The sequence below is a fragment of the Myotis nattereri genome (genome assembly GCF_964212035.1).
Source record: "Myotis nattereri genome assembly, chromosome: 3".
NCBI lineage: Eukaryota > Metazoa > Chordata > Mammalia > Chiroptera > Vespertilionidae > Myotis > Myotis nattereri.
In genome coordinates this window covers 197,355,929-197,379,723 of record NC_138077.1, presented here as the reverse complement: position 1 = coordinate 197,379,723, position 23,795 = coordinate 197,355,929, and the positions used below count along the sequence as shown (strand labels likewise).

Sequence of the window (23,795 nt, the reverse complement as noted above, 5' to 3'; positions counted from 1 at the left end):
TTGTTGTTTGACCAAATTATTTTACTGAACTGACAAGTGTGTGTGTTTTCATTCGTCAGCCACTTGGTTCAACTGGTCAAACTGAAAGTTATTTAACCAAACTCAACGAATTTAGAATGACCACTTGTTTAAACAAACATCAAAGCTGATCAAAATAAGCCAAGTGTTGTTAGAGCAAATCTCTGAGAGACCCAAGGAGTCCTTTAGCCTAAAGGGTTGACCCCATTGTGAGCATCTCCCAGGCCCCCCGGGAACAGCAGGCCAGCGAGGGGTACACAAGCAGATTGTCCCGAAGTTGGCTGGGTGGCTCTCCCAGGCACAGGGGCCACCAAAGCGAAGAAGGAGCGGATTGCGAGGCAGCTCCGCCCCTCCCAGCACCAGGACTGGGCCTGGCGCCGTCACACCTCGGAGTAGGGGGGCGGCGTCTTGGGGGGCAGAGACACGGCTTCCTCGTAGGACGGCAGGACCACCTGGGAGGGACAAAGATGAGGGCTGAGGACTGGCCAGAAGGAACCACACCTCTGACCAAAGGGTGCCGTGGCTGGCGCACCTGGTGGACCTACTATGTGCCGGGCCTGGCATGCACCCCACAGGTGCCATTTCTGCTCCTGTGGTGAACAGGCTTGTCTCTGCATCAAGCCCCCTGCGTGTTGGATGACACACACATTTTCCCTGGGAAAACGTTCTCAATCCATCTGCTTCCAGAAGAATTGGCCCCATCCCTCAGATGGAGCGGGTGGACAAATGACCTGGACGGGGCCCCTCAAACTAGAATTTCATCCCCCAGGCTGTGTATAATCACTGGTTTGGGCATAGGCTTGTGCCCCAAGCTGGTCCAATCTAACCTGCTTCTGGGACTGCCTTTCTGCTGGGGTTGCTGAACGGATGGGATGGCAGCCTGGGGATTTTGGCAGCAATTTTGCCACCATGAGGAAAGCGCTGCCTGAAAATGGAGCCCGCACTGAGGAAAGGAGATTCAAAAGATGGGAAGGATCAGATCGCATCTGCATGTCGAGACTCAGCCAGACAGACCTGGGTGAAAGGGGGTCCTGACCTCCAGGAGCGGAGAGCAGAGAAGTGACTTTCAGGTTCTGTGAACTGATACGTTTTCTTTTTTAAGTCAGATTACGTTGGCTTTCTGCCACTTGTAACCAAAAAAAGTCATGACTAGTGCAATGCCCATTTTACAGATGAGGAAAGTGAGCCCCAAGTCATTTAAACCAGCTGCCCTTTTCCCATCACTTCTCCTACCAGCTGTTGCGAAGGGCACCTTTCCCAGCTAACCTGACCCCATTGACAGTCTAAGACTTGGTCAAATGTCCCCTCCTCCAGGAAGCTTCCCTGACACCCCGGATGAGACCAGCCGCCTCCCCTGCTCCCATGGCCCCTGTACACCACACTGAGCTGCAATCAGATTTCTGCGTCTAGATTCACTCTGGACTATACCCTCCTCTAGAATGGGGTGCCGTCTTAGTTTTCTCGGTACCCCCGGGGTTGAATATGAGGCCAACAAAGAGTAAGAGGCAGGAAGTACTGGATGCGTGCCTGCATGAAAGAACCCTGGATTACCAGAGAGCTTCAGAGTTCTTCTGGGCCAGCCCTCATCTTACAAGCGGAGAAACTGAGGCACAGCGAGGGAGAGAGACCTCCCCAAATGACAGTGAGTGGCAGAGCCAACACTCCCCGGCACCCCCCAGGCTCACCTTCGGCAGCATCTTGGAGCTGCTCTTCTCCTCGGCCGAGTTCATGCATTTGATGAGTTTGTAGCATCGCCACACGCACTTGAACATGTAGACCTGGAAAAGGCCCAGGCCAGGCTGTGTGAGGCTGACCCTCCTTACTGCCCCAGCAGGCCTGAGACAGGTGCCGGGAGCTTCCTGGGGAGCCCCAGCTCACCCCAGAAGGCAGCATCCTGCTGCTGCTGCTGCTGCTCAGACCCCTCTCTGGTTGAGGGGGGCCTCACCTGCCAGTCCTAAGTACTCCAGGGGTCCCCCTTGTCACTACCCCACAGACTCAGCGCAGGAAGGGGCTTTTGGGAAGCTGCTGAGCCACCCTCAAGCCCCTGCCAATATCCTGCAGACCCCCCTGTTCACCCCGGGGGCCTGGGAGCTCACTGCCTCCTGAGATGGCCAAGCAGATGACAAACCAGTGTAAGCATAACATCCCATGTTTGTAAGTGCAGAAACTTATACGTGCAGGTGTGTCTCCCTCTCAGGTGTGGTAAGCAGCTGCCTTCTCTCAGCAGTGGAAGGAAGGCCTGGGGAGATGATTCCCGGGGCGGGAGAGACGTCCCAGGGGCATAAGGAAGGCACAGCGGCCAGCAGTTCCCTCTCTGCCCCCTGAGGAAGGAGAAGGGGTCCTGTCGGCTGGAAGGTCGCCTGCTTCCTGGAGTCTCACGATGGGGACTTAGAGGAGGCACAAATCAATGAAATGAATTACAAAAGAATGAAATATGCATGCCCTGGCCCTGGTCCAAGGGTGTGCGGGAGGCAACCAATCAATGTGCCTCTCATCAATGCTTCTCTCTACTCGCCTCCCTCCCCCCCTTCCACTCTCTCTTAAAAAATATCAATGGCAAAAAAAAAAAAAAAAAATGAAGTATGAAGGGCCAGGGAAAAATCATGTAAGTGGAGGGAGGCCAGTGAGGCAGAGTGAGGGGGCCCAGAGAGAACCCCCATCCAAGGAGGAGAGGGGTGGGGGACCGGGTTGTATGGTGGGGTTTGGGAAGTTGTAAACCCCCACGCTGGTTCCTCCGAGCCTTCCGGAAGGTTCTCGGTGCACATCTCTCATGCGCTTGGACTTTGAGGAGAGGTGACAGGAGGGCAGTTCTGTCCTCCAGGTGGGATTAGGTGAGGCCCGAGATGCTCGGGGCCTCTGATGACAGGGGCAGCGACATCTGCTCACACCCACCCACAGCAAAAGGCAGGGAGGGAATGCCGGTCACGCGGGGCTGGCCCCTGAGCGTGACGAGGGGCCCCTCGTCTTCTTCCTGCTCATCCGCAGCTTCCCAGTTCCTTCGCTGAGTGTGTGTTACTTTCACCATCCGATCAGAACGCTTTTTGAAAGCCCTTTGACGTTGAGTCAACGTCAGCCTCCCCGTGGCTTCAGGCCACAGTGCGGCCTCCCGAGTCCCCGTGAGGGTCCTTCGAGAATCTGGAGACTGCGATCATGTGCCCCTGGAGCCATCTCTCCTCCAAGGAAATCGCCCTGGTTTCCGTGACCCCCTCAGATGGCAGAGTTTTCTTGCCTCTCCATCCTCCTGTTGGCCACCATCTCTCTAGGGACTGGGACCTGAGCTGGACTCTGCCCTCTGGTCTGACCACCCCAACTTCCCTCCCCGCCTCCAAATAGCACCCCGGCCTCGCCGCCCCTCCCAGAGCCACGGAGCAGGCGCCGCTCACCTTCAGGATGAGGACGGTGATGAAGGCGAAGGAGAAGATGATCATCATCTTGACGAACTGGTTATAAGCCATTCCCTCCTGGCTGGGGAGGTAATTCTGCAACAGATGTGGGGGCCACGTCAGTGCCTCTGGCCACACGTAGAGGAACCACAAACCTGCTCGCCGCACACGCAGGAACACGTGTGGCACAGCCATTCCCCTGGCTGGTCCTGCAAGGGCCCTGGGAGGCAGGTGCTACTCACCATCAGCCCCTGTGACAGGGGAGCAAACCAAGAGAAGCAGATGCAGCTCCTGCCGGCCCAGCTGGCCCTTACCTGGCGGTGCACCCCCCACCCCTGCTGGCGGTGGGCGTGCCCTTCTCTAGAGCAGTCTTGGCTGATAGAACCACCTAATCCTGAATCGCCCCCTCCCCTAGGGGCAGCTCACAGCAGGACTAACTGGTGCCAGGCTGCTGCTCACAGTGGGATAAGCTTCTACGGCAAGCATGTCAAACTCGCAGCCCACAACGAGTATTTTTGCGGCCCTGGCAATATAACGGTACATAAGAACATTTTAATGAAAACTTCATAACTTAATTTTTACAGTATCCTGTTAAATGTAATTATTAATAACGAGCTACAGCGTTCGCTAATGACTGATGACTGTAATCGTGTTGCATTCATTTCTCTTACGCGCAGGCGCACCATTTCTCTCCACTAATACCAGCAGCGAATATTTTAGCAGCCGATGGCCACGTCATTAGTCTTGTACTGATTTGTTTGGTGTGCGCAACAGGAAATATTTCGCTTTCAGAGAACAAGAAAAATAGGTTAATTTGTGCAGTTAGTCAGTGCCTGGTAAGTTCATGTTCAAGAAAAAATATTAATTTTTATTAAAATGTTCTATTGTTTTATGTTGACGATTACTCGTTTATTTCAGCCCTTTGTGTTCAGCATGTCTCTATCGAAATGAACCTATGTTTCTATGAAAATTGAAGCTTTTGTTTTTTTGCGGCCCACATAAACTTACACCTTGTTTCTTTGGCCCGTGTTAGCCTTTGAGTTTGACATGCTTACTCTATAGCGTTTGCACATGTGTGCACACAGTCATTGACACTCCCCCCTTCAAAACGCAGAGCTCATTTCCCCTCCCTCGAGTGTAGGCCAGACCTAGGGCCTCCCTTCTCTCGGAAAACAGAAGGTGGCAGAGGTGAGGGTGACCTCCGAGAGAGCAGTGTTCTCCTTGCTCTGCCCCTGGGACACTCACAGGGGAGAGAGAGCCAGCAGCCATGCCATGAGGATGCTCAAGCGCCTTATCCATGGTACACAGGCTGCGGGATGGAGGCAAAGGGCTGATAGACACATGAGTAAGCCATCTTTGGTGGGGAATCCTTCAGGCCTAGCCAAGCCCTCATCGTCTGCAGCCCCATCCCCATCCCAGTTGGGACCTCATGGGAGACCCTGAATCTGAACAACCCAGCTAAGCCCCTCCCAAAGTCCTGATCCCCAGCAGCTGAGTGAGATAAGGAGCAGCCATTGTTTTAAGTGACTGTGTTTGGGGAGAATTGGTCAGGCAATAATAAAAAGATTGTGTTACTTCTGTGGTGCAATTCACACTGCAGGGCTCCCTCTGGGGTGGGGCAGGGCTGCTCCTAAAGCCACATGGCTGCCTGGCTGCTTCCCTGGTCTACCCTGCCTCCCTCTCCTTCTCTAGGTTCTTCCCGAGCACTACCCCTCAGTAAATCACTCGTAAAAGAACCCTCCTCCCACACTCCACTTCTCGGGAGCCCAGCCCAGCCTAAGCCCTGAGGCACAGAGAGGGGAAGCAACGTGCTCAAGGCCACACAGCCAGCGACAGGCGCGGGCCCTGGGCCCGGACTTACCATGTGGTTCATGGACTTGAAGTTGAGATAGGTGGGCACTTCCATGTAGGAGCTGCAGAGGGTCAGGATGCTCAGGCAGAAGTCCAGCAGCTGCAGGGTCATCACTGGGACCTTGGAGGGGTTCTTAGGGGACAGAGACAAGGAGGCAGACAGGCCACAGTTAACCCCCAACCAGAGGCCCCGACCTCTGGGGCACGTGGAGGGCCCTCGGCCCGAGAGACTGTCTGGGCTACAGGGTACAGCAGCCCGCTAGTCCACTGTACCCAGACAGAAATGGGTGCCCATTGCTCAGATGTGGGTGCCAGGGGCGGGTGGCAGACATTGGGACCAGAGCCAGGGTCCTGGCCCCCTTTCCAGGGCCCTTCCACAGCACAGCCCCCCAGTGTTGCAGGGAAAGTATGGAAAGCAGCTTTGGGAGCCACCTCAGTGAGTGGCGCCAGCCATCAAGGACATCCCGCTGTGTGTGCTCAGCGTGGCTCTAACCGTCTTCCTCTCTCTTTAGAACTTGGCTACAAGGAGGGACAAGGCCGGGCCGGGCTGAAGGGGGGCTGCGCCCTTTCCCCTGCTATGGACGCAGCCTGGCTGGCACCCTCTGTACACTTTCCTCAGTCCGTGCTGCCTGGGCTTAGTGAGCAGACGGGAATCCCAGATCCATTGCACAGAACAAGGAACTCTGGGATGCTCTTCTCAGGGACTTGCTGAAGGTCACCAACGAGGAAGGGGTTCCGGGGGCTCCCCGTCTCTGCCTAAGCCCCTCCCGCCTCCCCAGGCTGGGCGAGCTGAGGTTGGGGCTGGGTACTCACAGCCTGGCTCCGGGAAACAAACTTGAGGTAGGCAGGCAGCTCCACGTAAGAACCCAGCAAAGTGAACAGGCACAGCAGGTAGTCCATGATTTGCAGGGACATGAAGGGCAGCAGGTACTTCTCTCGGTTCTGAAAGGCGGGCCCAGCACGGTCAGGGCGTCCCTTGCACACTTCCCGGAGCAGCCTGGTGTCCCCGGGCGCCCACTCACGGCAGCTCCCTCCCATCCCAAGTTCTCCCATCCCCCGTGACTCCGCGTGCTGTCCCCTGAGTGACACTCTGGGGACGGGGAGAAGGCAAGACCCTGGCCCTGAATGCAAGGAGCCTTGGTGTCCGGTAGACACAGAACAGTCCCCATCTACAGAGGGAAGTGCCCCGGGGCGCTAGGAGCAGGTTCGACTCAATTCCCCTTCAGGAACTCAACCAGGATGGGCCATTTCATAGATGAGAAGGGATCAGAGAGGACTTCCTGGAGGAGGGGACACCAGGTAGATGTGAAAGGATGGAAAGGGGGAGGGTAGTGGAGGCAGAGGAGCCAGCGTGCGCGAAGGCCCTGAGGGGGGAAGGCCTGCCTGCACAGGCGCTCCTGGGGCCGCTCAGCCACGGTGGGAGCCCGGGAAGGCGGAGGCTGAGCTCCCTCTCCTTCAACTGAAAGCAGTGACCTTTGTGGGGCCTGGACCACCTCGGAAGCCACAGGTGGGACAAGATCACAGAAAAGGTGGTTTTTGGTTTCTCATGTGGTTGTCTACAATCGCTCAGGAGGTGGCCAAAGCAGCCCAGGCTGAGTCTCAGAGCCTCCGGGGACGACCTGGTCCCTTCTTGTCACCTGGCCCTTTGCCTTTCTGCGTAACCCCCCGGGCGCCACCCTGCACAAGGGGGAGCCCATCGCTGGGGTGCAGGGCTGGGAGCTGGCATTAGCCAGGGGGCGATGGTGATGCCTCATGCAAGGTGGGAGCATTCCAACCTGGCACCACACTGTGGCTCCCTGTCCCGTCCTGAGGGTGCCAGGCCACTGTCTGCCCGGGAAGGTCCTGCTTCCGGTCCTGCTTCCGCCTCCCTGGGGCCGAGGGGCAGCGGTTCCTCTTGGCGGGAGGCTGAGCCACAGCCTCGCTGTCTCATCCACTCCCTGATGGAACTGAGCTGGCCGCGTCCACACCCTCCCCTCTGCCTTGGCTCCTCTTTGCGAATTACACAGCCCTCCGCATTCTCCCCCCTCCTCACTCCTCCAAACCGCTCTTCCTCTTTTCTCTGCTGAAATTCCCTGCCTCCGTTTGCATTATAAAAGGATGTGGGTCACCAGTGAAGATTTCTAGGGTATAGGTGGGGTCTCCCAAAATACCCACCTCCCACGTCTCAGCAGCCAGTTCTGCCCACCCAGTGGGTGTGACTAGGAGAGGGTAGGAGGGCAGCTGGGGCTCCCCAAGTCCTGGCCGCCCCCCCATCCCCTTCCCCAACAGGGCTCTCACCTTGACCACACCGACCAGCAGGCTCACACTGATGACAAAGAGCATGGCGATGAGCAGGAAGCTGGAGATCAGGTCAGCTGAGAGGCAAGGAGAGCAGTGAGGGACCAGAGGTGCCCGGGAACCCCGCCAGGCTCCAAGGACCACACTTTGGGAACCATTGGTGTGGGAGCATGACAGTGAACAAAGAAGCCCAGGCCCCACCCTCAGTAGCTCTCAGTCTTAAGAGGCTACAAAGATGCAAACATAGCATTTCGGGGGACACAGCTGAGGTGGGGGAGGGCAGGCCGGGTCTGCTTTAACCAGGGTGAGGACTGGAAAGGCCTCGAGGGGTTGGCCTGTGAACTGAGTGACAAGGCGTTCAGGCAGGGGCCTGAGACAAGGTGTGGTCAGGGCAGCTGGGGCTCGGGGAGCCAGGGGAGCCTGGAGGAAGCTGGGAGGGAGATTCAAGTGACCCCTGTGGCCAGCAGGCTGGCAGGGGCTGCATTCACACTTTTCTTCTCGTGTGATGGGCAGCCGTTGGCAGTGTAAGCAGGGGAGTCCTGCTGTCACCTTCTAAGCTGGTTAGGTTTGTAAAGCGCCATCCTATCCGTGCCCACACCTGGGGACCCGGGCCAGGCGGGTGGAATAGCCCCATGTGCAGATGAAAGATCTGAGGCTCAAAGAGGGGAAGTGGCAAGGCCTCAAACCCCAGCCAGTCTGCCCCCTGCCAGGGCCCCATCCCCTCCCCTTCCCTGCTTGTCCCCTGGACCTACCAATCCTGAGGTAGCCCGTCTGGGAGAATTTGCAAGCGGCTTTGCCGTGGGCCACCTCCACGGAGTGCTCGATGAACAGCAAGACACTCATGATCTGGGGGCAGAACAGAACAGGAGTCAGCCGGGGTCTGCACCGCTCCCCCCCAGCCTCTCCCTCCTCACGGGTGTGCAGTCGGGGCCGTGAGGAGGGTCCCGGAGGAGATGGAGGGGCAGGTCAGTTGAGATCCTGATTCAAAGCGTGGCCTGTGCAAGCTCATGATCCAGGTCTTCCTCTTCCCAGCTGAGTGAGCTGGGGCAAGTTACGTAACCTCTCTGGGTCTCAGTTTCCCCCTCTGTAAAGGGCGGGCACTGTCGCAGCTACCTTAGGAGGCCCTTAGACCAGTGGTTCGCAACCTTCCTAATGCCTTGAATACAGTTCCTCAGGTTGTGGTGACCCCCAACCATAAAATTATTTCCGTTGCTACTTCATAGCTGTAATTTTGCTACTGTTATGAATCGTAATGTGAATAGCTGATATGCAGGATGTCTTTTCATTGTTACAAATTGAACATAATTAAAGCATAGTGATCAATCACAAAAACAATATGTAATTATATATGTGTTTTCTGATGGTCTTAGGCGACCCCTGTGAAAGGGTCGTTCGACCCTCAAAGGGGTCGCGGCCCACAGGTTGAGAACCGCTGCCTTAGACCCATGTTCTCATTAAAGTGGTACCTGGGACTATTGAAGGGCAGCCTTGGAGAGAAGGTGGGGGCTGAGACTGGGTCTTTTCTAACGACAGGCACTGGACATCATGGGATCTTGGTCTCAGCATCTGAGCACCAGAGAGTTTCAGGTTCACGGAGTCATCAACACAGGCCTGGGAGCATCTGACCCATGAACCCCCTGCGGTGCCCCCCAAAACCCATCCCTCCTGGCCCATCTGCCAAATGAGGACAAGAACAAAACTGCCTCACAGGTTTGCATTGGGGCCAAATGAGATGTAATTCACTCACAGAGCTGGCGGATCCAAGCACTTAGTCTGTTTTCTATCATTATTATGGTTATCCCCCTTGGACTATAGGCTGCTGTGTCTCTCTTGTTCACTGCTCTGGCTGTTTTATTTGGTGAATAAATGAATAGATGACTGGATGGATGGATGGATGGATGGACGGACTAATGAACTCCATCCCCTCAGGGGACCCCGGCAGAGAATAATGGAGAAGGGCACATCTTGAGGTGGCCCAAGCAACTGGGGAAGTCCAGCCACAAGACTGCAATTTGAAAGGACCTTGGGGGTCACCTTGCCCATGCCCTCCACCTTCCAACGCAGGAATCCTGGCTGCACAGCCTCTATTCAAATGCTCCCAGCCACGGGGAACTCAGAATGTCCTGTCTGTGTCCTTGCGGCAGGCCTCTGCCCTGCCCCCACCACTCACACCATCCTCTGGCTCCATCCCCCCACAATGAGAACAAGACATCTCCTCCGCGCAGTAGGTGTCCTACCTCTATTGATATGGCCTATGTTTAGATCGGCTTCTAGGCAGCCCTGCCCTGGCAGCTCATGCTCAGCTGACAGGCAACCCGGCACCACCATCTGTTTCCCCCTTGCTGACTGTGTGGTTGTTTTAGCTCAGACGCAGGTCTCGGTGGGTCTCTCTGCCATGTCACATCCTGTTCCGCGGGGCAGGAAGGGACAGCGCAGAGGAGTAATGCAGAGCTGGACTCCAGAGTGAGACAGGGATGGGCCTGAATCCAGGTCCCTGTGTGACCCTGGGCAAGTCACTTCACCTCTCCGCTTTCTCATGGGCAAATGGCAATCCCCGGTCCAGGAAGGAAAACAGTGCATTGTGTTTGCAAAGAACTGAGCTTGGGGCAAACCACCTGCTCTGGGCTGATTTCTCAGGGACGCATGTGAGCTTACAGGGTTGGTCAGGCAGCACCTGGAGCGGGGGCCAGGGGCCGGCCGGGAGCTCGCTCCAGCTGCCCCTCCACCTGGGTCACCAAAGAGGCTTTGTCTCCCCAGGAAGGTGAGAGCGGCCCAGAGCGGAAGGCAGACATGGCGGGGCCTACGGCTGGCACCCATAGGAAACAGCCCCGAGAGAGAAACGCTGCTTCCTCAGCCCCTCTCCTCCCAGTTTCACCTTCAATGAAAGAAAGAGAAAGGGAGGCAGACGACAGCTCGGTCTAGGACAGAGCAGAGAACAGGGCCCCGTGAGGTGCAAGCAGAGCCCCCCCATTCCTGGGCGTGTGCAGGCAGAGCACAGATGACTCACAGCTGGGCTTAGAAAGGCCCCTAACTTTCCACGGAAGACACCGTCCCCCATCCAGGTGCGGCACACGAGGCTTTTCGAAGTCCCGAGAACCCAGGCTTGTCTGAGATCTGGAACGAAGCTCAGAATCAGACCGTCTCAGCCTCCAGGTGCTGGCAAGAGCCTGGTCCGCTTGTTTTATAAGCTCCCTCTGCTTGTGTTATGAACTCAGAGAGGCTAGGTGGCCTGCCCAAGGACACACAGCAAGTTGGGGACAGAAGGAACTGAAGTCTCCCAGTGCTGTCCTGGTGCCTCCCCACCAGGCCTGCAATCCTGCCATTAGCACCCCAATCACCCCTCCCGGAGGTAAGGAAGGGACGTTTGTACAACCTGACTCCACTGTGGGCCACTCACACCGTCCCAGTGATCCTCCCACCGCCCAGTGAAGGGACGATGCCTAATCCTCCCACCCCCGTTTCAAAGATGAGGACGGTGAGGCTCAGAGAGGTCCCAGGCTTCCCAGCTTGTCATCTGGAGGGCCAGGATTCACACCGAGGCTGAAGGGTTTGATTCTCACCCCCTCTCCATGGTCCTCCCAGCATCCCCCGCCTCTGGCTCTGTGAGTCCTGCTCCCGGTCCCCTCACCCATGTCAGCGCCTCAGTGGAGTCAGAGAGGGATGCCTGTCTCCTCTTCCTTCTGGAGTCCCCTCCCCCTCCCGCAGCTTGTGTAAGACGCAGCAGCGAGCACCAGAGCAGGACACCCTGCGAGATGGTGCGCCCCCCATCTTCACCCATTTCACCTTCTCAGCATTCCAGTACGAGCGGCATTTGCTGTGTGTCCTTGGGCAGGCCACCTAGCCTCTCTGAGTACCTGGCTCACCTACAGCATTTGCTGGGAGCGGCCTGGAAAACCCAGGGGGTGGAGGAGAGGGTTCCGTCCCCTTTCACCAGATGAAAACCCTGAGGCTCCAAAAGGCAAGAACCAGACCCAGGTCACAGAGCCAAGCAACCTCAGGGCCTGACTCAGACCCTCCGCGGACCCCTAACCTTCAACAAAGGCACCCGTCCCCAACCCGGGAGAAAGAGAGGGGACTCCGCAACCTAGAAGGGATAGGGAGAACCTGACATTTATTGAGCAACTACTGGTGTGCTCAGATCCGTGCTCACAGGTTTGCACCACAAACTGCCAAACGCTGCAAGGGCAACATTTTCCCAGCGTTACAGATGAGGAAGTGGAGGCTCCGAGAAGAGAAATCAGATGCTCTGGGTCATGCAGCCCCGCTGGGATTTGAACCCTGGTACCTGTGCTCCCAGGGCCCAGGGCTCCCTCAGGGCCAAGTGGCTGCTCCGGGGCCCAGCTCCAGGTGCCACCAACCCTCTGCCCATCCTCGCCCGCCCCGGAGACTCAGAGCTCAGGACACAGCAGCTAGAGCGCGACAGGGGGCCTCCCCACTGCCTTGCTGCTGTCCGGCCCTAGCCAGGTCCTGGCTCCTCCCTGGCCTCGGTGGTCCCCTCCGGTCAACGAGCAGAGTCAGGGCCACTGGGGCGACTGAACACAAGAGAGTCAGGGCAGTGGAACTTCTGCAAATTGTGGTGCATCACACCCAGGCTCCAGCCCGGAGCTGCTCCCTGCTCATCTGACCGCCCTCACTGCTCCACCCAAGCCTGGAACCAAGTCGCTTGCAGTTTCGGAAAAGTGCCTGGCTTACCTACAGCATCTGCTGGGAGTGGCCTGGAAAACCCAGGAGCCCAGATTCCCCAGGCCCTCCGCTCTGCTCACCTCCCTCCATGCCTGCTACCCTCACCCGGTTTCCACCTGGACACAGCACTGCCCTCTCCCTGAGCTCTGAGGGCCTGGCTGGGCCATGACCCACACCTTCCTGGAACAGGGCTTCTCCTACAAAGCCCAGGCAGGCAGCATTCCCTCACCCACTGTTCCTCCATTATAGCATCTTCCCTCTCACTATTCTTCAGTTCTACATGGGGAAATCATGTGGTTAAGAACTGGGTGCTGCCATCAGATGGTCCTGGGCCTAAGCTGAGTTCTAGGCCCTTAAGTGAGCCACTAACCTCTCTAAGCCTCAGTCTCCTCATCTGGGAAATGGGTGTAATAACCGGACCTGCCCTTGTAAGGTTACTATCAGGTCGAATGGCAGCTGGCACAGAGTCAGCACTCCCTAAACTAGCAACGCGGGTCAGTGTTCATTAGCTTGTGTGGGTTTTCATTGTTCCCCTTCCAGTAAATTCTCTCTGAGCACAGACCACGCCCAGGCCCTGGGTAAGCCACAACCCTGGTTGGCAGGTGTCACAATCCCCGGGGGAACCTGATAAGTGACCAGTGTGTTCAGAGCCATGACAAGGAACACACAGGGGTTGGGGTCCCTGATGAAGGAGTGATCACCGCTATCTGGGAGGGCTTCACCAATGGGAAAAGCTTGCGCATGCTCCTGAAGGATAAGGAGCCGTTTTCCCGCAGGGAAAGGAAGAGGGACTAGCATGTGCAAAGGCCTGGAGCCTGCTAGTGCAGGTCCAGGGGACTGGGCCGGAATGCCTCTTCCCTGAGATGATACCGGTGGGGAGACGGGGCTCAGAGAGAAGTAGCCAGCAGCCCACGGTCACACAGAAGTCTGCTGCAGGGCCAGGACCAGCCTCCCTCCTCCTGGGGCCTCGTCAGGGCTCAGGCTGCGTGACTGAGTCAGTCCTGGCCGTGGCCAACCACCCTCACTGCCGCCCCCGCTCTCCATTCCCCTTTTTACCTCTTCTCTCTGCTTCTCCCTGGTTTCTGTTCCCACTCCCACCCCCACCCTGCTCCTTCTTTCTCAGTCACAAGCACAACTTCCCCAAGCGGAGCAGCGGGCAAGTGGCCAGCACGCCAGGACACGCTTGTCTGTCTTCCTGGTGGCTGAGAAGCAACCAAGGGCTTCAGCTGAAACACAGGGGTTCGAAGGAGGAGAGGGAAATCGGGCTGCGGGGGGACGGGGCACTCCTGAACATGGCCACGGCCATGAGGAGGCGAGGCCACAGCTGAATGTAGTGGAAGAAGTGTGGTCGGGTGGGGCCGGCAGTGGTGACCGTGCTGGGAGGTGGGGACGGGCTTGCGTGTCGCTGGGTTTGGTATGGTGGTCACAGCAACGATCATGTGAGCGGTGATTATAGAGGTGACAGTGGATGTGGCCACGGTGGTGGTGATAAGGTGACGCCGGTGGGTGGCGATTAACTGCAATGATCTCACACACACACACACACACACACACACAGCCTTGCCATGTGACATGGGGGTGGTGATGAAGACGATGGGGACACTGCACCCCTTCACTTGGGGTTCAAATGCCACTTCCTTCTCTAGAAGGTGGGCCCACTCTCTTGGACCTTCTGGGGGCGCAGAAGCCAGCCTTTCAGAAGCAGACAGAGACACCCTCTCTGAGATTTCAGGGGCTAAACTTGACAGAGACAACCCTCAGTGGGCCCCTGCCGTGTGCCAGCAGTGCGAGGGCACAAACCCGCCCGTGAACGTCTCTGCCTCCTCCTAACAGGTCTGTGAGGTCGATGGTCCCCCCACTTTCCCACGAAGAGAGCGAAGTCAGGCCAGGCTTGTCCTCCACGCCCCCCACAGATAACACAGCCTGCAAACCGGGCCCCCAGGGCACACCCTTTCCTGTCCTCAGCCTGACCCTCCCTGGGAGGCCTGGGGGCTGAAGGGCTCCTGCACCGGGAGGCCTCATCATTACTGTTGTCAACCTCAGCCTGAAGCTCATCTTCTCAACTTCCCAGGCTCACCCTGTGTTCCCTGGGCACCCCCCGCCCCAAGTTTTCTGGAAGGAGGAGAAGAGAACCAGATGCGTCAGCGGCAGGAGGAAGCTCCCCGCCCCCACCCCATACTTCCTGTCGCAGCTAATCAGGGGGCACGGGGTGGGGGCCATTCCCCTGCAGCATTATCTCCGCAACCACATCCCCAGCAGCCCAGATACCATCGCGACGCCCCCTCCCAGAGCGGCCACCCCACCTGCCCAGAGCCCGCTCCTCTCCGGGCTGCCGCCTACTGTCCTCCCATCTCCGTCCCCTCCACCTGCCGCTTTAACTTCCCTGGGCCTGGGCCGCAGCCCCTGCGTCTGCAGAACAGAGCGAAGGCTCCCCCTGCGAGTAGAACGGTTGTGAGAGTGGGTGAGGCGACATAGGTCTGTTCCCAAAGTTACAGATTCAGAGGACGGATGGCCCGCAAAAGCACTTGTGTGTAGACATCCGGCCCCAGGCCCCCGTGGCAGTGGCCGCTCTATTGGTAACTGCCACAAGCTGGCAACAACGCAGCATTCCCCACCCCCATCAGGACAGGCAAATGCACTGTTCTGTGTCCATGAAGCAAAGTACTCGACAGGCGAGGGCAGGGGGGTGAGCCGCTGCACATAGCAACAGCGGGGAAGCTCTCAGACACACAGCTGAGAAAAAGAGCTGCACGATTGCGCATGTGTGTGGTCTCATCTCTGTGCAGCCCAGGGGGACTCGCATGTTGGGGAAAGTCAGTGGGGCAGGGTAGTGGGGGCAGGGGTGTGTGGAATTAGGGTCTCTGGGTGCTGGTCCTATCTTATTTCTTTATTTGGGTAGAGGTTGCACGGGTGTGCTCACTCTGTTGAAGTTCACCCAGATGTGCACTGATGATATGTCAATTACACATCAATAAAAGGTCTACAAGAGTAAAATAAAATAGAGAGTGACTGATCCCTCCTTTGGGGCTGAGCCTCCTGCTGTGAGCCCTCCTGGGACAGAGTGGGTGCTGGGAGCTCGGATCCCAGAGACAGCGGGGGCTTCAGCTTCTGAGAGGCGGTAAGTCTTAACAATTTCTCCCAAAGAGCATGGGAAGGTGCTCAGGCAGAGGGGATGGCAGGAGAGAAAGCAAACGTGGGTGAGATGCATTCAGGAAACTGCAAGAAGTTTCACTTGGGGAACTGTGACTTGGGGCGATCCATGTGCCAGGCACACAGTAGGCCAGGAAACGGTAGCTGCTGTGTGGCTGGGCTGGGGGAAGGATGTGGGAGATGCTGGGGGGCACAGGGTTTTCCGAAGGCGTGACTCTGGGTCTGGCAGGGACAGGAGGGAAGCACTCAGGCAGCAGGCCGACTCAGACAAAGGCCCGCGGACCGCAGAGCTTGCTGTGTAGACGACGCTCACCGCTGTGCACCACCTGCAGCCGGGAACAGGGGACAGCAGCACCCAGACAGGGAGCGGCTAGCCCTGGCCCAGGGCCTCCTGGGAAAGCCTGTGCGGGGCCTGCGGCAGCCCGGCGAGGCATGCTTTCTGCCCTCTGGCCTCTGCCCTTCCGGACCTGCCCCGATGAAAGAAGGCAAAATGGCAAGGAACGGGCGCAGAGGGTCAAGTTCCCGGCCCAGTAACTTCCAGGGGCCTCCACATGCTCGGGCAGAGAGTAGGTCATCAAATCTCCTTCTATGGCCGCCACTCAGGGGCCTGACCTGAGCCCCGTCCTCCTCCTCTTCTCGGTTTCTAGGGAAGTGGCCCGCACCCCGCAATCTAGCTAATGGTGAGCCATGACTTCCCTGTTCCCATTCAGAGCAAACCGCCCCCCGCCCCCTGACGATAGGCATTGCTCTCCCAGCTGAGCATTTAGGGGAGGACAGGTCCTCCTCTGAACGCCGACACCCACGCTTCACCCTCGCCTCGTCCTGTGAGGCAGGTTCTGCTCTCAGGACTGTTTGCCCGCATTTTGCAGGGGAAAGGGAGGCATGTCTTCCCCTGAGGGCTCCGTGTTAGTAAGAGCAAGGTTCCCTGAACAAGGGGCGCAGACTCCCGGCTGTAACCCGAACGAGCCGCGGGCCGTGGTGTGGGGCGCAGGGAACGCAGTCGCACCATCGCCATCACTCCGCTCGGGGACAGGCCGCCGGTTGCTAGACACCTGGCGGTGACGGCATCATGGGCACAGCCGTGCAGAGACACTCGCTGAATGCCCGAAGCCAATGTCATACGCATGTCAGCTGCACTTCAGTAAAGATTGTTACAAAGAAAACAGCGATTGGGACAAGGCTCCCGGACATTACAGCTGATGCTCCCCCCACCCTGACCCCTCCGCCACCACAGTCTGGAGCCGCAGAAGAGCCCGGCCTCTCTGAGCCTCAGTTTCCGCCTCTGTCAAGTGGGGGCTCTGGTGGCAGCTGCCATTTGTGGGGCGCTCACTAGGTGCCAGGTGTGTCGGCCACCTGCTTTCTTTGGAGTCTCCGAACGGCTCTGCAGGTCATGGTCACTGACCCCCATGTGACAGGGGAGGAAACCGAGGCTGGAAGGGACACACTGGCCCCGGCGCAGGCTGAGGACTGGAAGGGCGGGGAGCCAGCAGGCTCTCTCTGCACAGCTCCTTGTTCAGCTGCACGCCTCACTGGGCCTTCTGTGCCCCCCCTTCCCCTCCATCAAGGCAGGGTCCCCTGGGAGACCAACACAGGCCTCATTGTGACCTCAGAGCCAAGTCCTAGTTCCAGACCACTGCCCCCACTGCAAACGACAGCCTCACTTCCTGGGAGCTCGGGGACAGGGTGGTGACTGAGAAACCGCGGCCCCCCAGCCCTGCCCTCCGGCCGCAGGCCAGTCTGAGCCGGCCCTGGCCCCTGCATCAGGAGGACCCTCTCCCAGGCTGGTGCCTCCCCCAGCGGAGGCCTTCTGACAGCGGCGAGTCCCTCCAACCAAGGCCACCCCCGGCGACTGGGACCACCACCCGCCTGCCATTCCCAGAACCTCTTCCTGCCCTTCCTTTGGGCCTGAGAACCAGGACGCTGGGGCGAGGATGAGGCCCAGGCTGGGGTCTGGGCAGCCTGGCTCACCTCACACAGGTGACTGACATCGTCACTCAGCCCAGCAGACCTGGTGCAGCATGAAGAGCCCCCTTTGCCCACAGCGGGCCCTGCGTGCCTCTCCCATTGGCCTAGCGGGTCCAGCCACCCAGTGGGCCTCCAACGTTTTATAAGCTGGACGGTGGGGTGCACACCCCTGAGATGAGGAGCACAACTTGTTTCCTCAGCCATGGTGCTGGGGAGAGGCAGAGACCCCATCCTACACACATACCGCCCCGCCTCCCCACCCCTGCAGGAAGGGCCCAGAGAGCCAGGCCTCTCGCCCCACATGGGGACATCAGGTGTGGAGGCTTCTGTGCCCCACACGGGGGCATCGGGCGTGAAGGCAAAGAATCTAACAGATCCTCTTCTGGGGCTTTCACCGTCTGACCGTTGGGGCCTATTTTAAGGCCCTGAACAGCTGAGATTTGAAAAGGAGCGCGGCCTCTGTGGTCTGCTCTGAGGAACAGCTCTGGGCACTTGCCTGCCAGCTCCCGCCGCCCACTCCAGTGGGGCCACATCAGCTCAATACCTTGAAACGGTTACCCTGGAGACAGGGACTGCTAGCCCCATTTAATGGATGCGGAAACTGAGGCCCGGCCAGCAAAGACGCCTGCCTGTCCAGGTCACATCGAGAGTAAGTGATGGAGACAAGTCTGTGATCTCTTCTATCTCAAAGCGGAACAGAGAGAGGAGCCCCTGGAATTCAAAGAAGAAAAAATTCGGGGCGGGGGGAGGGGGCGGGGGGGGGGGGGAGAGGCGTCCTGGAGGAAGAAGCTTCATGTGAGCTGGACCATAAAGAAGAAATGAAGGGCATCCAAATACTTGGCCACCCCTGGCCCGTGAGCCAGGTAAAGAGTGCATTTGTTCACTGTCTGGCTTATCCCACACACCTGTGTGCCCTGCTCACACACACACACATCTCCCCGGGGACCTGGTACAAGAACAGAGAACCTCTGTTTGTTCATCTGTAAAATGGGAGCATTGGGCCAAGCAGAGGTCCACCATTTTAGCTATGAAGCCTGAAAGGAGCGAGGGCCTTGGAACAGTCCCACCGCTTCCCACCACCACCCCTCACAGCCACCCCTTCCTCCAGCCCAGCTTGATAAGGTCCCGGCAACACATGGTCTCCCACCTCCAAGCCTTTGCTCAGGCTGTTCCCTCGCCTGGCACGCCCTTTCTTCCCCAACTTCCCCGAGCGAAGTCCTGCCCGGATTTAGCACTCAGGCCTCCTCCAAGAAGCCTTTCCTGAAGGCCAGCCTCCACCAGGGGCTGGGCTTGGACCCCGCATCTGCACCCCATAACCAGCGCTGTCATCCATCAAAGTCACAGTCACAGTTTTTCTGGGACAGACCAGAAGCCCTGAGGGCAGCGGCCAGGCATGAGTCAGGCCTGGGCCTGGCCTGGGGCCGGGCATGGAAAGTGAAGACATGTATCTGTACTCACTGGAGACTCTTGGCCTAACAGAGGCCGCCTTGCTTTATTTTTTTTCCCAATTTAAAAAGCCGTACACTCGAGCAACCAAATAAACAAGGTAGCATTGGATTATAACCCAAAGTATAAAATAAATAGCCAGGAGGCCCTGCTGATAAAAACATCAACCAGCCCTTTATTTACATAATAAACGAGGAGAGCTAACAACTGTCCCAGGAGGAATTTAAAATAATTTATGTAGCGACTCTGCCCTCAGGGAGGGGGGCACACCTCCCCCCTCCTGGAGTGTGGGCTGTGCACAGTGACTTCCTTCCCACGAGAGCAGGGCGGCGGTGGGGGAGGGGGCGGTACAGTAACTTCACCGTGGAAAAGGCTGTTGACAGCACGCAGCCAGGTGATCAAGGTCAACAGCGATGTGATGCGATGATGTGCTGAGAAGGCACTTTACCTCTGCGGCCTTCCTCCCAAAAACACGTCCCTCAAGTCCAGCCGCGCGAAAAAGGTCAGGCGAGTCCCTCTGAGGGATATTCGATACAGAGCATGGCCAGGCCCCCTCACCACTGTCAAGGCCATCACAAGCGAGGAAAACCTGAGACACCGTCTCAGCCAAGAGGAACCTAAGGACTAAATGCAACAAGGGAGCCTGGAGGAGCCCCTGAAACAGAACGGGGGCATCGGGGGACAGCGGAGGGAATCTGAATAAAGGACGGACTTCAGTGAATAACGGGACGGTACCAACTCATAACTGTGACCAACGTGCCTTCTTAATGGAAGACGTTGGCAACGAGGGAAACCTGGTGTGGAGTGTCCACAAACTCTATCCTCTGTTCAAAACTGCTCTGTGAATCCAAGCCATCCCAAAATAAAAGGTTCTTTTTCAAAGCAGCCATGCCCGTGGTGCCAGATGGAGAATAGAGAAAAGCAGAGAACCATCAGAGCGCACAGTCCTGTCACCCAGAGAGGACCAGGGCCAGCGCGTCCTCCCCTCCTCGCCCTGTCCTGTTGCTACAGCCTTGAAATCACAGCAGGTGTGAGCTCTCCCCCAGCCAATGCACTTCTAATGGAACTCAAGGTCAGGGAGGGCCATACATCTGGGCAGAAGGATCTTCCAGGGCTCCCCACCTCCGACCATTGACTTAGGGCGTACGTGGGGTTGCCAGACAAGCCAGGACCAACGTGGCCACTTTAAGCAAGTCCTCTGACTCCCCTACCTGAGTAGTTTGGGTTAGAAATCATCTGTGACCCAGCGAATCTTCTACCCAAACCCAGCGAAATCCTGAGGAAGGCCCTCCAGCCATCGGACACCGGAGGGTCCTCCAGTAATAACGCTCCCCGTGACTCCATAGGGGGTAACGCCGACCCAAGGCACCAAGGGCCCGATTTAACCCTCCCCAGAGGGCCCAGTTCTACGAATAGCTCTCAATATGCAGGGTTGTCACCCTTGACTGGCTCCAGATGAAGACGAACTTGGTGGTTGACACATCTGGGTGGTGGCTTCTCTTTTTCCATCCAGATGTTCAAGGCCCTGACAGCACATCTGCCACCGACTGCTGGGTCCAGGAGACGCCCCCATCCCTGTCACAGAGGGGGCAGGAGGAGGACACCCGCTCCCACTGGAATCCACTAAGGACCGCAGCCCAGAGACGGCTGCTCGAGCCTGACATACGGTTTCCAGGCTTCTACTCATCCCTCCTACTCTAGAACACCCCATGGCTCCCCATGTCTCACACTATAAAGTGTTTCTCAACTGAGATGACATTGGCAATGTTGGGAAATATTTTTGGTTAAAAACTGGAGGGTGCTATTGGCATCCTGTGGGCAGTGGCCATGGATACGGCTAAACAACTGACAACAGACAGTTCAGTCCCCACAACCAAGAGTTCTCCAGCCCCAAATATCAACAGTGAAAGTCCAGACTCTTTCGCTGTCACTCCCAGCCCCTCCTACCTCCTGCTCCCCCACCTGAAGCTGCCAGGTTGGTCTGTGTAGTGTCACCTGCACAAGCCTCTGTCCTTCAGCCTCCACAGCTCTGCACACCCCTTCTCCCCGACCCCTACCCCCCACAACTGAACTCTATGCCTCTGCCAATGACACCACCTCCCAGAGGTCTTCCCTGATCGTTTGCCCGCAGATCGTCCTGCTCCGTGGGCGGGCACTGATATTACTTAATGTCACGTATGTCATGTCACTGACGTCATGTACAGGTGAGGACCTCAGAAGAAACCCTGAGATCACAGAGCCCAGAGTTTGTTCCTGCCCAGGCGGCCTGCAGGTGGGTTCGGCTTGGCCTGCACGGGGATTGTTTTTCTTTTTACCTTGAAGCAGTCACCAACATGGCACCATCAGAAGATAAGACATCAAAGCTGTGCTCCCTGCTTCTCTAAACATCAGGAGAGCCCCCGCCAGGGCCACAATCCTTCATGGCAACAATCGGCGGAAACAGAGAGCAGCTGCCAGCGTGGACCCGGAGCAGGGCCCAGGCACCCCCCCAGACACGCACTCCCATGACCTGCCTGGCCCCGGAGGCGCTGGCGTTTGAGACCTCGAGCCAGTCCACACCCCCTGCACACCCCTCATTGTACAAAGGGAAGCTGAGCCTGGAGAGAAGCTTGTCCAGGGTCACACAGCCGGCCCGTGGCAGAGCCGGGGTGAGGGTCAGGGGCCGCCTCCCACGGGGCCTCCTCCTCGGAACCACAGGGATCTGCCGAGGATGTTGCCCAACCTCAGAGCTGAAGGGGCCATAGGACTCGGTGAGGGGACAGCCAGGCTGCCAGGCACTTCGCTCAGAATCACTCTTGCGTTGGCAGAAGCCAGGCAGGGCGACCTCAGAGCGCCTCCCCAAGCCAGTGTCTGGGGGCTGCGGCTTGACTGCAGGTGCGCGGGCAGCACACTCCCCGTCTGACACCCTGCTCACAAGGCGGCACTGGCCTGGAGATAACACTCTGCCCCTCCCAAGCGGCCTGGCCTCCCAGAGGTGGCTGTGATGGCCATTCATTGGAGGAGGAAACTGAAGTTCCATGAGGTTAAGCAGGCAGCCCCAGGCTGCACAGCTAGCAAGTCAGGGGGCCAGGACTTGCACCCAGAAACCTGGATCCAGAGGCTGTGTGCACTGAAGAGCATCATCACCCCTCCCAGGCTGGGCTCCTGCGCCCGCCTGGCCTGCCCGCCTCAACAGGAAGCGGGGCAGCCAGGCCTGAGGGCAGAGCAGCCCACCACAGCCTGCGGGTGCGGGTGCGGGTGCGGCTGGTTTTGAGGAAGCCCTTCCAAGGCTCCTGAGAGACTGTTCCCCACAAGCCATGAGTCACCCTGGGAGGAAGGTGCCTGGGCCTGGGGGCTGGGCATGGCTTGGAGCTGTGGGGAGGGGAAGGGGGAGAGGGAGGGGGAGGGGTCTGGATAGGACAGAACGGAGCCCCAGACCTCAGCCACTAAGATGGGGGGCCTCTGGCCCCGGGGGCTCTGACTTCCCCAGAGTCAAGGCTCCACACCAGGCAGGTGCACACCAGCCTCCAAAGTGGAACCGCAGGGCCTGCTCCCCCCTCGGGATGCCCCCCGAGAGACTGCACTCAGCAAGCCCCCTGTTCGTTAGCACAGGCCACAAGTTTCCTGAGGAGAAGGCCCTGGCTGGCCGAGCTGTAAACTAAGAGGACTCCTTCCTTCCTCCCACGAGGAGCACAAAGAGAGATTCCCGCTGGTTAGCCGGGTGGCGGGGAAGAGCAGGCCATGCCTGTGCCTGGCCCCATGTCCTGGCAGCACTCCCAGCCCCCGCTTCTCCCAAGAGTCCTGGCTCCCAAAGCACTTTCCCTTCTGGGGTTCCGTTCGCACCCGGTCGACCTGGTGGCTGCTTTCCTGTCCCATTTTACAGAGGGAGAGACCGAGCTTCGGAGAGAGTGTGAGTTACGTTATCTTGTGACAAGGACCCCTCCTTCCACCATTGTTCTGCTCGGGCGGCTGCGACAGGGTCCCCTTCCCCCCTTGGACAGGGAGGGAGGCTGACACCCAAGCAGGAGCCCACAGAAAGGTGGTGAGCAGCGGCCGTCAGTGGCTGTCCAGCTGGAGGGCTCAGGAGACCAGCCCCCCACCCCCTCACACACACACACACACACACACACACACACACTCCCTCGGCCGCCCTGGGCCTGCCCACACTCACCACGTGGTAGATGGCCAGGGCGGTGGTGGCGATGCGGACATTGAAGCAGCAGCAAGTCTGGCGGACGGCCGTGCTGGGGGCCATGGTGCCGCTGTCCCCTCCTCCGAGGCTCTGAGGGGAAGAAGCCCAGCTCCCAGAGCAGGACAGAAAAGGGGAAGCTGCCGCTGCCCTCCTCACTTCCTTCCTGCCCCTCAGACAGGCAGGGGCCCGGTTGTCACAATGGGGCGGGGCCGCTGGGAAGGGCCACAGCCTGCCTGGGAGGGGAGGCAGCTGGCCCCTGCCACTCCCAGAGGGGGCTTCCCGGGAAGGGCAGACCCTGCACCGTCAGCACCTGCCCACCTTTTCGAGCAGCTTCGCCCATCCCGTGTGCTGGATGCTCACCGCCACCCTCAGAAGCAGGAATTGTAACCAAGCCCATTTCCAGATAGAGAGAGGTCCAGAGAGGTCAGGCATTCACCTAAAATCACACAGTCGTTCATGCTGGTGGCAGAATCCACACCCAGGTCTGCAGGCTGCAAAAGTAACTATTATCTACTCATCCCTGCCTGCTCCAAGCCTGCGCCCGGGTTAATCCTTTCGTCCTCACCTCCGCCCTTGGAAGGAGGTGCTCTTATTATCCTTGTTTTACAGATGAAGAACCTGGGGCACAGAGATGGGAAGGGATTTGTCCACAGTCACACAGGAGCCGGTGGTGGGATGGAGACTTGAACCAGAGCTCACTGTTCTGCAGGCTGCCCCTCCAGCCTCCCTGCACCCTCAGAGAGAGGCGCGTTCTTTCTGAGCCATGTCCAAACCCGAGCAGAAGAATAATTACTAAGCAAATCTTCCCACTGTGTGTCAGGCCCTGGAGCTAGGCTCTTCCTACGGCTGGG

General features: G+C 58.2%; 1 protein-coding gene across 1 annotated transcript; it reads right to left on the bottom strand.

Annotated features, from left to right (window-relative positions):
* On the bottom strand, window positions 1–23,320 carry LAPTM5 (lysosomal protein transmembrane 5). The gene is made up of 8 exons (XM_081088508.1): window positions 22,924–23,320; window positions 8,282–8,375; window positions 7,530–7,606; window positions 6,066–6,194; window positions 5,263–5,385; window positions 3,402–3,497; window positions 1,704–1,796; window positions 1–470 (listed from the first exon to the last, which is right to left on the bottom strand). Exons 1-8 carry the CDS (start codon window positions 23,005–23,007, stop codon window positions 399–401), a joined length of 768 nt encoding a protein of 255 aa, XP_080944634.1. The 5' UTR covers window positions 23,008–23,320; the 3' UTR covers window positions 1–398.
* Between the last annotated feature and the right edge of the window lie 475 nt (window positions 23,321–23,795).

What these genes read in the sequence shown, in the direction of transcription:
- LAPTM5 (XM_081088508.1), bottom strand. Translation starts at nt 23,007, where the DNA reads ATGGCCCCCAGCACGGCCGTCCGCCAGACTTGCTGCTGCTTCAATGTC. An exon ending in TCAAGTCCATGAACCACATG is followed by an intron (nt 3,498 to 5,262) that starts GTAAGTCCGGGC and finishes CATCTGTTGCAG; the next exon opens with AATTACCTCCCCAGCCAGGA. An exon ending in GCTCCAAGATGCTGCCGAAG is followed by an intron (nt 471 to 1,703) that starts GTGAGCCTGGGG and finishes TGTCCCTCCCAG; the next exon opens with GTGGTCCTGCCGTCCTACGA.